The sequence below is a fragment of the Talpa europaea genome (assembly GCF_964194135.1).
Source record: "Talpa europaea genome assembly, chromosome: 14".
NCBI classification, from domain to species: domain Eukaryota; kingdom Metazoa; phylum Chordata; class Mammalia; order Eulipotyphla; family Talpidae; genus Talpa; species Talpa europaea.
This window is the reverse complement of record NC_140082.1, coordinates 11,394,321-11,410,120: the sequence shown is the minus strand read 5'-3', so window position 1 is coordinate 11,410,120 and position 15,800 is coordinate 11,394,321. Positions and strand designations below refer to the sequence as shown.

The 15,800-nt window shown below is 43.8% G+C and overlaps 1 protein-coding gene across 3 annotated transcripts in view; it reads left to right on the top strand.

The window, feature by feature from the left end:
* CIT (citron rho-interacting serine/threonine kinase) overlaps nt 1-15,800 on the top strand; it is a gene marked incomplete at both ends in the record, with an annotated part of 148,240 nt that overhangs the window by 89,931 nt on the left and 42,509 nt on the right. For all 3 annotated transcript variants that reach the window (XM_084253330.1, XM_084253331.1, XM_084253329.1), the window contains 4 exons: nt 3,616-3,732; nt 4,599-4,708; nt 5,689-5,863; nt 9,099-9,296. In XM_084253330.1, the coding sequence (XP_084109456.1) occupies nt 3,616-3,732; nt 4,599-4,708; nt 5,689-5,863; nt 9,099-9,296 (600 nt within the window). The remainder of the gene's footprint in view (nt 1-3,615; nt 3,733-4,598; nt 4,709-5,688; nt 5,864-9,098; nt 9,297-15,800) is intronic.

The following is a 15,800-nucleotide window of genomic DNA, read 5'->3' as shown; positions in this document are numbered from 1 at the left end:
TTCTTTTTTTGGCTACTTTAAAATGTTTGCTTTGTCTTTAATTTTCTGAATCTTTACTGTGATGTATCTAGATGTGGACTTCTTTTTATTTATCCTGCTTGAGATATACTGGGCTTTTGAATATAAAGGTATCTTTTATCAATTCTTGTAAATTTGGGGCTCTTATACCTCATGTATTGTTTTCTCCCCTTTTTTCTTCCTTCCCTGTTGAAAATGTGATTGGGCGTGTGCTACTTTTTTTTTTTTCATTTTTTTTTAATCTCTGTTATCCTGACTGAGTTCTGATTTTCTAGTTTTCTCATCCTTACCTGTCCAAACTGCCGTTAAACCCACTCATTGAGTTTTAAATTTCAGCTATTTTATTTTTTTGTTTCTATTCTATTTTGTTCTTTCCCAAATTCACTAGATTAATGAAGACAGTAATTTTCTATTCCCTGCATTCATTTTCAAAGCTTGACTCTTACTCTTTAAATGATTAAGGCATAGTTGTTTTATCAGCTGTATGTGGTAATTCCAGTATCTGAGGGTCTGTTTTTTTGCTATGTTGTTTCTCTTGGTTCTTTTTCATGGCACCTGTCTCCTGTGGTGGTGAACTGCTTAATTTTTTTTGTGGGGGGGATTATTAATAGGAGTTATTTGAGGCTTTGAATGAAAATATGTGCTCACCTTATTAGGTGGCTCCAGACTTTTATAGCTCTTACCCTTTGAGGCTATTACAATGAAGCTCAAGTTTATTAAGTTCAGCAAATACCAATAAACAATTTTAGCTCTTCTTGACACTCTGGGCTGCTCTGTAATTATATTCCTACCATCCAGACAAAATCCCAACAGAGCTTTTTGGAAATGTTTTCTGTATTTTATTTAGCCTTGTTTAATTTTTCATAGAAGAGCTGGTCCAAATAATCTAGCCATATACAAGAAAAATTCAGTTGTTATTTCAGTTATTGAAGTTATTATTTCAAGTCTACCCTTATTAATAAATTCAGTTATCAGAAGTGAATGCCAGCCTATTTCCTTTTAAAATCACCTTACAATTGGGCCTCCCCGGTGGCACAGCGGTTGAACGCTGGGTTGCGAAGCTGCCCGCAGCCTGTGCAGCGCCGGTTCAATCCCCGGTTGCTCCTCGGCCACCAGAGGAGGGTCCCGCATGGCACGCCAACCTTTCCTGCCGCCCGCTGCTCCCCTCAGCAGTGTACTTTGGTCCTTCTGCCTGCTCTGCTCCCCACTCTGGCTCTGGTGAATTCTCTCACCCTCCTGCGCTTCTGACTGTACCCAGTGCTTGTATAAATAAGTAAATAAGTAAATAAATAAATAAATCTTTAAAAAAAATAAATAAAATCACCTTACAATTGCATTATGATTTTGGACAAAACCTTTAATTCAGTTCATATATTATTGAGAACCAGACATTGGTCATTACATCACAAATAGTGTTTATTCCCCTTCCAATCAGGTATTGAAGGAGGCTTTTAATTTTTGTGATAATGCTATTACTGACTTGATTGGTATTCTCGGAGAGTTGCCTATTCCATTTTTGGAGAACCAAACACATACATGCTCATGCAGCATTACCACCTTCTTTTTTTTTTTAAACTCCTGGTGTTATTTTGGGTTATTCATCATTAAAAGAAATATGGGAAAACAACACTGAAGTGACCTCAAAGTGTTTTTGGTGTGGCTCCCCCATCCCCAATTTAATGCATTTTAAACTTTATATACCAATCTATGAATTACTAATGACTTCCTGGTTTTTATCTTTGGGGTGAACTAACTTTCAGAAAATTCTGAGAATGTACATAATAGTTCACTGGCACTTTTGCATGACGAAAACCCTTTACAGAATTCAACCTCTGATTTGAGTGATTATATTGATTTTCTTGTCAAAAATTCATGTTCTATCTTAAATTGATATAAATGTCTCCAGTGGAATCTCTCCTCTCCTCTCAAACAAATTCTTTGCTCCCCACCCCCATGCATCTTCTTGTTTGTCCTTCTGCCAGTTTAACCCTGTCAAAACTGAGATGCACAATATGATCCACACTTCCCTTTTGTTGGTATCCATTACCAGCAAAGTTGGGGTCTTCAAGTCACCCTAAAAATGTGCTTGGTTTTTATGGTTTAGAACTCATAAAAAAGGAGTATGCCTAGTCTGGATATTATGTGGTCTCTGCTACCTTTTAGATGGAAAGAACTTTGTTTTGTATATCCTAGAGAATGTTAGGGGAAGATCTGTTTTCTTCTGTCTTCCCTCCTGGAATCATTTTGAAACTATGTCTTTTTAGCCTGGTCTGCTTTGTGTTCTTGTCCCAGCCTCAGGAAGGCCATTTTGGTAATAATTATGATCCTACCCTAGATTCTATCCTTTTCTTGTTCTTAATTTTAGAATCACGCCCTGACATCCAAGAGAATGGGCCAATGGTCCTATTGAGCACTTTTCCTCCTCCCATGACCCTGTCCTTCACCTTTTGTTCTCCACCAGCTCTCGTTCTATTTTTTTCATCAGTCGCTGGTTTAAAGCCCTCTTTGAAATCTGTTCTTGCCTTTCTTTGTCAGGTGGACCCCCTCCCTGCCGACGGGCTCTTTTTAGGGATGATGTCCTCATGAGCTGTGAAGGCCTCTTCACAATAGACATTGTGGGGAAGGCAGATTTCAATCCCATCTGTGACCCCAATTCTTTCAGCTTCCTTCCCAGTATTGGATGCAGTTGGTGTCATTCAGAAAAGCAGGGTGGATTCTCTGTGATGAGAAACACCAGGTTGTGGTCAAAGGCTCAGACAAGTCATGGTTTCCTTTTTTCCTTTTTCGCCTGTTTTGGCAACTGGCAGGGCTGTATGTGCCTTGCAGAACATTAGATCAAGCTAGTGGATTGTGGCACCATTACTGTTTGGTTTTATTTTTTCCTCTTGGGAACAGTAGGTGCTTACAGTAGTGTTCTCAACACTGAGGCCACATGATTTCTGTTCCCCTGGGGAAGATTTCTCTTTCCAGTGACTTTTTTTTTCCCCCTAGGTGGATCAGAGGAAAGAAGGGAGGAGAGAAGAATTTTTTTCCCTCTCTTTTATGTTGTGTTTCCCATCTGTCGACTCTCCACCTACTTTATTGGTGGGCAGAATCCGCTTGTCCCTGGCTTTTTCTGAACATCAGCCTTGGTCACACAGACTTCCTCAGTCTTCAGCTTTCTGCCCCTCCGCACATAGCCCAGAGGTACTGAGATTAATTTTGTACAAAGTGAGAGCAGACAGTGTTTTGAAAACTGCTGGTGCATTGGTAATAGCTGCAAGTGATAAGATCTTGAGAGAGATTTCCCCTCCTGCCCCCCATTTTGGGGTTTACCTCCACTTTGGATCTATCTCTTGGGTCTTTTGGCTGCTGATTCTAAAATAAATTCTCCATTCCAGGCCACTGGGTACTTGCCATTCGATGGTAATTACCTTGATTGCTTAACCTCATCCTGGCTGGTAGACAGATTCCTAATCCTCCTTCCTCAGAGTTTGGAGGGCTTGATCTTGCCACTGCTTTTTCCCCCTTTCCTGACTGTTCATAAATGCCCCTGGTCGTCTTCCCTGTTCAACTTTGCTGCTCAAGACTCTTAACTACCTCTTTTGTTTTTTGTAGGTGCTGGACAATCAGATAAAGAAAGATCTGGCTGATAAGGAGACGCTGGAGAATCTGATGCAGAGACACGAAGAGGAGGCCCACGAGAAGGGCAAAATTCTCAGCGAGCAGAAGGCGGTAGGTATAAGCAACCAAAAAGCCGGTTTTCAAAGATGGGCCATGAAACATGTCAGGAACACACACCTGAAAAGAGCTCATTCCACCTGGTGGATTAGTCTTTCTGCTTCAGTCCTGTGGCGTTTGTTGCTATTTGGAAACTCTCCCTGCAATTTCCTCCTCTCCCAAAAGCAGCCAAGGGTCGCCACTTTAACCTTTCCCATCCTTTAAGGACTCATGCTGACCTGACAAAATGTGTTCTAGCCCCCTGACAAAAGACCCAGTGGCTCTAGGTCTCCCTCACGTGTCTTCTTACCACCTCATGCGTCTTCTTTAGAAACTTGCTGCTTGCGAGGGTCACTTGTGATGCTTGTTAATCTACATGTGATCTCGGACCACACCGAGACTTTATCCATCAGAATCCCCAAGGATGGGCCCTGGAAAGTTATATTTTTAACCAGCACCCTCCCTGATTCTTAGGATTCATTAAGTGAGGGAAACTTTGATGTAGAGAGAATCTAGGACAGCTGTGGCTCACTGAGAAAGACTCACTCAGAAAATGACAACCCAATGGGCAAAGAAAAATGTGAACTTGCAGATTCAAGTTTGAGGCTCCTGCAGCCTTGGGTCACATTCAGTGACAGGGGATTTAACGGGGCCTATTTACTTAAGGGCTGTCTGGCGCCTGTGTGGGGCCTCTGGCATGTTTTAATGGAGGCCACTTAACTGCGTGCATGTGTGTTCTGTTCGGTGGAAATACTGAGTGCCATTCACTTGGGCCTCTGGCCAATTTACCTGCATTTTGCCCCAATCCACATGACCCACGTTCCTCTCATTCTGGTAGAACTATCTGTGTGTGAGGTTTTCCATGGTCCTCTGTGTTTCAGATGATCAATGCTATGGATTCCAAGATCCGATCCCTGGAACAGAGGATTGTGGAGCTGTCAGAAGCCAATAAACTTGCCGCAAACAGCAGTCTTTTCACCCAGAGGAACATGTAAGTATTCAAATCCTAACTGTGTGCATGATTACACTTTAGTCTTCTCTCCCGGGGCATAAACTCCTTTCCTCTCTCTGATGGAGTGGAGCAGATTTAATTACTTCTGTATGCTGGCCCAGCCCCCTAGACTTATGTAATTTTGCCCTTTCTTAAATGCTCTCACTCTACCGTGTTCTTTCTTCTGAGCTGGGTTTGCTTTAAATGCTTCAAATTGCCATCAGATTACAGAATGTTTTGCTCTTCTCTAATGAGTCTATTTTTAGTTTGCTTTTGGAAAGTCCTTGTCCCAGGGCCTGCCTCCCATGATTAGCCAGAGGTGATCTTGTGTGTGCCCAATTGGGCCATCCATTTCGTTGTTGTTAAGTCAGGCCCTGGGGGGATGAAGTTTGGGGTTCAGCAAGGACTCTACAATCCAGGAGCACTTTGATCGCAGTCTTTTCCCCCAGAGAATTACAACCTTCAGGATTTTTTCCTCCTGAGATGTCTCCTGAGATCTTTTTAAACGTTCCCATCTCAGTTTAAACCAGCTGGTCGGCAGCTCTTTAGGCTTTGAGTCGTTCCAGTTCCTGAGAGTTCTGAGCAGTTTGGTGGAGAGGCCGGCAGGGTCTACCGAGAAGGAGGAGGAGTAACAGTCCTTCTCATGGCCCTTTCTCCCCAAGGCCTGCCTTAGTGTGTTGTTGGGGTACTGGTGTGCTTGGAGCAGGCCCATTTCTGTTCTCCTATACAAACAAAATAAAGAGGGGTCAACCAGCAGAGTGACATGTTGGTATCTCTTGCTACCTCCTTGACCATACTGAATCCCAAAGTCAGGTGCTCTGAGCAGACCCCCATGCTGGGATTTTGCCCAAGGACATGGCTGACCTGGGAATGACCACCGTCTGCTCACCCAGACAGCTCTCTCACTTGGCTTTCGTCCTGAGAGGACCTGCTCACCTCTAATGGGACTGTGACTTTGGCTTATCCCACCCCCCCACCAGGAAGGCCCAGGAAGAGATGATTTCAGAACTCAGGCAACAGAAGTTTTACCTGGAGACACAGGCTGGGAAATTGGAGGCCCAGAACCGAAAGCTGGAGGAACAGCTGGAAAAAATCAGCCACCAAGACCACAGCGATAAGAGCCGGCTGCTGGAGCTGGAGACAAGGTTGAGGGAGGTGAGAATGGGGGTGATCTCCTGAGGGGATTTGTGTTGGGACTCGAGGCCCCAGGCCAGCTTGAGTCAGTACTTACATGAGAGGCATCTTGCTGTTAAATAACAGAAATCCAATCATGGTGATTTCGAAGGTCTAATTGGCTTTAGGAAACAGTTTCCATTTGGGGCAACATCCCATCTGACAAGGAGAAAGGCTCTGTGAATGCCCTTCAGGGTGAAAAGTTTTTTATAGGCAGAAAAAGACAAGATAAGGGAAGAGGGAATTATTTCAGGCTTAGGTCATTTACTTGTGGGGAATGGATAAGGGTCTTATGAAAGATTATTTCATTTTCCTTTGGTGATTAGAAAAGACCCATTAGGACTACATCTCTGGGAAGGCTGAAATGACAGGGACTTTGGCACCACAGTTGGGTTGGGCGTTAAGTGGTGGTGGGCTGCCGCCTTCCTGGCTCAGGTGTCTCCATTTAGACCTGTCACTCTCCTAATACACGTGGCGGTGAAGAGCGCAGGCTGGGCCTCAGGGATCTGGACTAGAATCCCACCATCCTTAGGCGGCCACTCCTCATTGCAAATGGCCTTGATATGCCTCAGCTTCTGAGGGTCAGGGGGCTAAGGTAAATGGGTGCCACAGTCAAATGGGGGCATTTCTCCTGTGTCCAGATTTGGCAAGGGTCATATGACCCGGTCCGTACATGGAGGTTAGCACAGTGTTGGGTACACAGTGTGGCTTCATGACAAGCAGCCGAGGTCTCACAATGACAGTGGCAGATGAAAAGACAAATTGAAACTGGAAGTGCGTTTGCTGGAAGGAGGTTCTCTTCAGAGGCGGTAGGGAACGGGGACGACTGACCGAGTTTTGGGGAGGAAAATACAACACATTTTGCTGTAGATGTGTTGAGGTTGATTCAGGCTGTGAAGTTACATTCGTATCCTCACTCACTGTATTTACTGAATGCCTGCTGTCTGCCAAGAGCTATCCTGGATACACAGTGCTGACAACACAGGCCCAGCTCCTGGTCGGGGGGCTGTGGGTCTCGGGGGCAAGGACTAGCAGATGTGGCCTGCTTGCCAGACTGGATAGCAGAAAACAGCCCTTGGGGGTGGAGACGGTGCCTGAGCCTAGTCGGTGCTCTAACACTTGGGGTAGAATTCTTCAAGGTTAGATGATCTCTCTTTCTCTTTTTTAAAGATTTATTTGTTCATGCATACAAGAGCTGGGGTGCAGGCCAGAGGCGGGGGCTTGGTGAGAGGACTCACCAGGTCCACTGAAATACACTGCTGAGGGGAGCAGTGGGCGAGACAGGAGAGGTCTGCTGTGCCATGTGGGTCAGCTCCCTGGCTAGCGGGGAGTCGAACCCATGCCGCAGTGGCTGGCAATAGCTTGATAGTGCTGTCTTTAACCACTGCGCCACCAGGAAGGCCTCAGATGATCTCTCTTAAGGGAGGCACTGTTAAACAGACAGTGGTCCGGGGACAGAGCTTGGGGAAAGCTGGTGTGCGGCATGCTTAGCTTGAACGGAATATTCATCCAAGGCCAGTTCTCTTAAAGAACAGAAGAAAATATATAATCTTGTGGTTTTTTCAGGGGCTTTCCAGGCGTATTCCCCTCCCTTATGTTCAGCTGATGTGCCAGTGTTGAAATGCAGATACCTGGGCCTCTCAATTTCCTTGACTGGAATGTGGGAGGACTTCGCACTTTATCATGTGCCTCGGGTGACTCTTAGGCTCTCTGGAGTCGAGAACCATTGCTCTGGGTTGTCCAGAAGTCCTTGGTGGTGGTTTAACTGTCATTTCCCAGGCTGTGTTTTCTCAATCTTGTGAAAGTTTAACATTTTCCTGTAGTGTCAACTTGAAGAGTGTCAGTAACTCCGAGGACTTAGCATGGCAGCATGGACTGCATTTTGTCTCCCCTTTGCATAGATGGCACTTGCTGCCCTTGTCTTGCAGCTATGGCTCATCTGGGCAATTAAAATGCTACTGGGGAAGTTTGTTGCTTTTTTCCTTGAGTCAGAGTGGCTGGCCACCTCCCCTGCGCAGTGCCAGTGGGAGAAACTTAAAATGCTGTGTTGAGAGATACGGGCCTGTTCCCTGGGACTTCTGGAGCTTAGTTTCAATCATAACAAGGCAGGCCCACCTTCTCTTTGCCAAATGCTGCTGTTGGTGTTGGGGCAGAGGCCTCAGCCTTGGCTTTGATCCCCCTGAGCAGGCCCAGGTGGTTGGTTCCCCGAGCCTAGGCCTGCACCGTCAGCTCTTCTCACCACGTGTGTGGAGTCTTGTGTGTTCCCCTGTCACTGCACAGTGTGCCGCTCCCCCACCTCTGCTTGACTTGCTGTCACCTGCCTCTCATGGTTTTGCCAAGTGGTGTCAGGGGAATTTTCCGGCTTGCTAGAAGACTCCCAGCCTGCTCTGACTGCTGCTGTTTTTGTCAGATAAGCAGTAAGTCATGGACTCTGAGCCAGGCTTCCCAAGTTTGCTGCCAGCCCTGCCACTCTCTAGAGTGTGACCTTGCGCACATGGGCTCTCGCGGCCACATTTGCTCACGTGTAAGACAGAGGTTGGGCAGCACCTCTGCTGTGGTTGTTACGGAGGTGAAGTGAGTTAAAACAGTGCCTGGTATGGTGTGAGTGCTCCCTGACTGCTAGCACGTCGTCACCACCCTCCTCCTTACTAGAGACATCTCAGCTTTGGCTTCTGCTGCCACTGACTCAGGAAGGACTCCTGGAGTGAGGTGACCAGTCCCTTGCTTTCAAGTTTCCTGCCCATTGTCCCGGAAGACTTTAGACATCCACTCAGAAGTTTTCCTTGCTCTTCAGATACCACACATCACAGCTTCACAGACTGCTTCTTAACCCCTTGTGCCACCAGGGAGGTCCTGCATAGCCTTTTAAATTTGAATTTCTCCATGGGTTTCTTACTCTGGAAGACATTTGCTTTCTTTGATAACATGATGAAAGAGATAGCTAAAAGGAACCTGACCATACATATGTGGAGATAATTCTGTCCTCATCTTGTAGATGGGGAAATTGAGTCACAGAGAGTTATAACTCATCCATGTGGTTCTGTGTGGTAGAGTTAGGATTCGAATCTGTTAAAACTGGTGCTGAAGTCCAGGCTTCACTGTCAAACACTGTCTCCTAGGAAGAAGGGCTGGTGAGAGGTGACGCCCTCTCTTATCTTTTCTACTAACAAAACCTCAACCAAAGCATTCATTCCTCAATGCATTATCTCTCTCTCAGGTCAGCCTAGAGCACGAGGAGCAGAAACTGGAGCTCAAGCGCCAGCTCACAGAGCTGCAGCTCTCCCTTCAAGAGCGTGAGTCCCAGCTGACAGCCCTGCAGGCTGCCCGGGCTGCTCTGGAAAGCCAGCTTCGCCAGGCGAAGACGGAGCTGGAAGAGACAACAGCAGAAGCAGAAGAAGAGATCCAGGCGCTCACGGTAGGCCTGGGCAGTGGTACCTTCAGTCTGCTGAAGGTCTCAGCTAGAATGAGTGTGGTGCTGAGGGTATTTGCTCACTCTTAAGAATTTCCAAGAGAGAAAAACAATCTGTGAGATGTGTAATGGGCAAAAAATGAGCTTATGTAAGCTGCTGCTTCGCTGGAGTCTGTGTACTCCATCAGTTGGTAATATCTGAGAATTCCTTAGAATCTTGAAAAGTTCCTCCTTTATTTATTTATGTACTTTCCTCTCTTTAAAATAATCATTATATTTAAAATTTCAGTTTCAGCCAACACCCATTTACCTGGTTCTTCTATGTTAATTTTCAATAATCCTTAAAAAAATAATAATTTGTATCTAACAGTGTTCTTTTTACCATATTTCTATTTTGGTTAACTTCATTTGTGTTACCCTTTTTTTCAAGTTGTAGATTCTGCTTCATGTCTTATGTTTGCATCTGGTATGATCTGAATGGGAAGGATTCCTTTGAATGAAAGATCCTTTCCCTAAAAGGGACCCGACTTCCCTGCTCTTTCTTAGAGGCTAGTTTACTCAAATGGAGACTGTTCTCAGGAGAACTTGTTGGCAAGGGGTGTCACTGGATTTAGACCTCCTTTCTGGAAGTCCAAAAATGTGACTTTTGGGGTTGGTCAGTTTCCCACAGTTGATCCCTCTCTCGGGGAATGACCCAGGCTAACATAACTGGCAAGAATCTTAAATTGCCGTTTTACCCACTTAAGTGGTAAATACAACCACCGAGTTAACTATGATACTCCGGGTGACTAATCTTCACATGTTCTCCCCTTCAGGGAAGTCTGCTTACAAACCCCACTTCTCTTGGAAGGCTGCCTGGTGGGCCTAGACTCAGCATAGAAAGCTGAATGTGTTTTAATGGCTGGTGCCAAACAAGTGCACGCATATCTAACAGTGACACACTGTGCCTGCCCAGCTGTGAGGCGCACTCAGGCTTGCTGGTCAGGGCGCCCTTGGCTGTGGCAGGGCACTAAGCAGCTGATGGAGCTCAGTGTTTTTTTTTAATGAGGTGCCTACAGCAGCACCTTATTCATTCTGATTCCTTTTGGATTGCTGTGTCTATCACCATCAGCAAATGTCCCTGATTATCTCTGGGTGAGCTCCCTTCTAGAGATGGCCATGAACTTTCATTGCTTATGAATTTACTGTGTTAAAAAGCTTCATGTGTATTTTAGAAAATAACACATTTCATTCTTAGAAGTTATCCCTCATTGTGTTGGATTTGGGAAGTCTATTATCTGAACTAAATGGGGAACATGATTTGACACTGCCAGGCCCCAGTCACAGGGGTGTCTGCAGTTCTGGGGGTACCGAGTGACTCCTACACAGAAGATGCTTAGTGCTTTCTAGATTTTCCAGGACTTAAGCCAAGCTGAGATATTGATTGCAATTTAAGTTTTATTGTCTCTGAGGATACTCATTAATAATGGTGCTGCAATATTTGGCTGGGGAGAAATAGTCTTATCTGCTTATACTTTGCCCAGTTTCAAAATGAATGAAAGCAGATTGGAACGATATAAAGCAGTGTTACAGGACAAAGTAAGAGAGAAAAAAAGTCTATAGAAGGAAAAAAATGGTGACAGGAATGAAATTAATATATACGGGTGTGTGTCAAGAAGACTTACATGCTTTCTGGATTTGGGTGGTTGGGGAGAGAGTCAGCCACTCAATGTAGCATTTCTTAGCTGCCAAAGTATACATCTAATGTCCATATTTAGTGCTCTGTGTATTAATAGTTCCCCCTGTGTGAGCCCCCAAGCTCTGAAAGAAAGGGGAAGAGGCAACACCAATCCCATCCATACTTGAGTCCTCACGGCGTGCCCAGTGCTGTTCCTTTAGCCCTTTTCTCCCTCAGGAATTGGGCTGTCATTCCTCACATCTTTTTACTTTTGAGCAGGGAGAAGGACATATTTATCTCCCTGCTCTGTTGGAATTGGCAGGGACAGTGGTAGCTGTGCATCTTATTGTGCCTGTTTGGAAGGAGGGGGGTATAAAATAGAGCATGTGTCACTGCTGTTTATCTGTGGGGAAATTAGTCTTTAAATCCTGTCTTGCCGCTGTTTGGAATGTGCTGTGTCTAATGGCTGCTGGAAGCCTAGCACAGCAGCAAGTCACGACTTAATTTAGTCAGATGAAATCACTGCCTCAGAGCATCTTCTTAAAAAAAAAAAAAAAATGCAGAAGCAAACCTCCCTAGGCCTAGAATCTAGGGCTCTACTGTTCTTGTAGGCGAAGATGCCATGGAAAATAGGGCTTGTTCAAAATGATGGCAGAGATGTGCCCTCTGTCAAACAGCTGTTGGTAACCCCATCAGACGGGAATCCAAGCCCCATATCAGTTTGCTTCTGTTCAGTTTTGAGGCTGTGAGGGTTTTCTCACCCCTCCTTTTGATTATGTTCCATAAACCTGGTTATGGACTCCATGTGGTTGTTGCCTGAATGGATTTGTTGAATTTGTTCTGAAGAATGTATTTTCCACGAGAAAGTGCTCACACACACAGTTCTCTGACTCTCATTGTCAGAGGCCCAAGTTCAGACCCACCTCAAGCATCAATCAAATCAAATCACCTGGATCTGAAATGCTCTCCTAGGTTTGTGAGCTGCACAGCAGGCTGTTTTATCAATAAAAGGGAGTAGTCAAATGGACTGTTATTGCTTAATCTAAGAGGTGGCCCTCTCTTAACTTGGGAAGGGGAGTAGTTAACCCTGTTTGGTCTCCACCACTGGGCCAAATTAGGGAGAGTGCAGTTAAATGTAAGCTCTCCTTGCAGAGGCTGGTGGGACGCCAGTGTTGGCCTTCCTTTCCCCATCCTGTCAGTTACAATTGCATGGAAATTCACTGGCCATTAAAAGATAAGATTGAACCAAGGTAGAGACCACCAGGAGAATCAACTTCAAGCAAAAAAGCTATGCTTTTAAGATGCTCGAGTGCTTAAAATTCCACCTGGACTTGACATTTAAGACCTCATATAATCCCTTCATCTTAGGAGGTGAATTCGCATACCTTAGCCACTACGGATGTGTGCTGTGATGTCAACTTTACACCAAATGGGGCCACGGGGCAGAAGTGTGCCATGGGTTCTGTGAACACCAGCGAGGACCCATGAACACATTTCATATCCCTGCCCTTATGCTCTTTTACTGATTTGGTTAAATGACTGGTGCTGAATAATCAAGAGTCTAAAGCTGGAGGCAATAATGAGCAGCATCCTGGCTGCATAGCATGAAGATGGGATCCTAGAGTCATCCTCCTTGATTTGTCCAAGTCATTAATCAGTGCCTGCTCTCATTTTTTAAAACATAAATATCCAACCTTGTATTTAATTAGTAAGCCATTGGCGGGACAGCCAAAATGTGAAACTGGGGCAGATTAGGTGACAGTGGTTTGGTGCCTGCCTTCACAGGGGTGGTGGGGATGGGTGCATGGAAATTGGAGTGTCCTAGAATGCTGGTTGTGGGGGCCAAAAGGGGGTCAGCCATCTCAACTAGTTTCCTTTCATCAGCTCTGCAGGTATTTTCTGTTATCAAGACTGCATTATAGGGCCTCCCCGGTGGCGCAGCAGTTGAGCGCTGGGTTGCGAAGCTGCCCGTGGCCTCTGCGGTGCCGGTTCGATCCCCGGCTGCTCCCCGGCCACCGGAGGAGGGTCCCACATGGCGTGCAGACCTCTCCTGCCGCCCACTGCTCCCCTCGGCAGTGTACTTTGGTCCTTCTGCTTGCTCTGCTCCCCGCTCTGGCTCTGGTGAATTCTCTCACCCTCCCGCACTTCTGACTGTACCCAGTGCATGTATAAACAAAACAAACAAACAAACAAATAAATAAAGCATGCCTCTATTAAAAAAAAAAAAAAGCTGAAACCATACTATTAAAAAAAAAAAAAGACTGCATTATAATCTTCTTTTCTTCTGCTTGTAACTTTCCTTAAAATTAGTGAAAGCTGGAGTACTCCCAAAGGAGAGCACCTCTCTGGCTTTCAGATTACAGCCTGTCTATTCCACCTTTCTGCCTCCCAAACCCTAGGTCAGTGGTTCTCAAAGTGGAGTCTGTGGTTGGCTGGTGGTCCCCAAGGTCAGATTATTTCCATAATAATACTAAGATGTCACTTGGAATTTTTCATGGTGTTAACATTTGTACTGACGATGCAAAAGCACTGTTATTTGAAGAGAAGTTTTTAAAAATTGAAAAAGTCTCTTAATTTTTAATGTGATGAATATGAGATATAGCCCACATAAAAAACTCCTTGGGGTCTTCAATAATTTTTAACAGTGTAAATATTCCCTGTAGCATGTAATTAGCACTTGAATATTTCATTGAGAGAATCAAAAGTTTGCTTGCCTGCTGTATTTTATTCTTCTTCAGCATACTATTGTGTGACCTTTTGCTTTTTTGTTCATTTGTTTTACAGCTCATTTCAAAGAAACATAGAGCATATGTTTCCTGCCATTTTCTTAGCAGAGTGGTTCAATGATTGTTAAATGCGTACAGCAGTCAAATTTTGTGTTTATATTTCATAGTCAATAACAAATCAAAAGCTGTAGTGATCATAACTCATAACATTATACCCTCAAAGAAGATTGCTATTTGATGTGTCAACATGGCCCAAAGACCTCATAAATGGTTACATTTAATGGCAATGAATCAGTGTCACTGATTGAAATTTCAGGCTATAGTTGAACAAGTAGATAATATGTGTGGTGTTATTTGGAAAGTTTGCTATAAATGAAAAAATGGAACAGGGCTTCTATCCCCGCATCTAGATCAGTGAGCTTTTCTATGATCACTGCTTAAGCTGGGAAAGCATTAATCCACCCTTAGGTTCCTGTTTCTATCTTTGAGAGATTTCACACCAAATAGTTGTTTAGCTCAGGACTTGGCAAACTACAGCCATGGGATCAAATTCCGTCTGCCTCCTGCTTTCTGTAAATAAAGTTTTATTGGCACACAGCCATGCCCACTTATTTACATATAGTTTCTGACTATTTTTTGTGCAGTGAGGCAGAGTTGTGACAGAGACTGGAGGGCTCTCAAAGTAAAAGTATTTACTATCTGGTGCTCATTTACTTTTGCTTCACGTCTGCTCTAGAGTTTATTAACCAAGGGCCTTATTCTTCTTCTAGGAAGAATCCTTGCCTTTTATCCTTGTTCTTGGTTTATCCTTGGTCTTCATGAAATGTAGATTGAATTGGATGGTCTTCAGGGCCAGGCTGCTGCTTGCCTGCTGCACAGATGAGACTTGTAGATGTCTATATTTCTACCCTGGATAAATAATATTATTTATTCCACTCAATAAATCGCTCATTGATTTTGGGCAAAAAGCAAATCAATTTTTGCAGAAAAAATATCATCTATTAAATTAGGTCATAAAAATACTGACTATTTGGGAAGTTGATTCTAAATGATAACTTTTTACTTATGAATATGACTGAGTCTGTCTGTGCAACTGTATTTTTCCAGTGCTCTTCATTGTGTTCTGTAGATTTAAATTTCTGGTTGTCATTTTTTCCTTCCTGAAGGACTTCTGTGGAGAGGTGGAAAATTCCTTTAGCCTTTAAAAAGCCTTTATTTTATCCTTTTTTGAGAGATATTGTTGCTGGGTATAGAATTTTAGGTTGGCAGCTTTTTCTGGTGGGGTTTTGCTTCTCTCATTTCATCCACTACACATTTCAGGATTTTAAAGATTGTTCCACTGTTCTATCTTGTTCCCTACCTCCATGAGCCTTCTTGATGTGAAATCTCCTGTATTCTCTTTTTTACCCTCTGTATGTAACTTCTTTCTTTCTCTGGTTTGTTTTAATATTTTCTCTTTATTACTGATTTTAAGCAGTTTGATCATGATATTTTTAACTTAATTTTCTTCATATTTCTTACACTTGTGTTCATGGGGTTTTTTTGCATCTTTAGTTTTATGGTTTTTATCAGCTTTGAAAAATTTGTGATAATTATTTCTTCAATATTTTTGTCTCATCCTACACTCTGTCAAGGAGTCTAATTACATATATATGAAACTGAAGTTGTCTTATAGCTCATTGATATCTGTTCATTTTTTAAAGTAATTTTTCTTGTTTCATTTTGCATATTTTCTATTGCTGTGTCTTCAAGTTCACTAATCTTTTTTTCTGCTGTGTCTAGCCTGCTGTTACAAACTTAAAATATTTGTGGCAAAATAGACATTTTAGAAAGTAAATCACAACTCTAAAAGTTTTCACTTAGTTGTCTTATAGATGCTTTTATGGGGACAAATTTGTTTTGTTTCTAAGACAAGGACTATTTTTTACCTCTGCCCCAAATGGATCCTTCTTTAGGCTTTCATAGTTAAACCCTTGACACCATAATCTAGCCTATCAAGTCAAGTCTGCTAGGGCATCCTTTCCTGGCACCCCCATCTCCATTAACAAGTCTTGTTACCTGTGCTTCCAAAAGTGATCTCAATCCCACTTCTCTCCATCTTTTGCTACCATTCTGCTCCAAGCCACC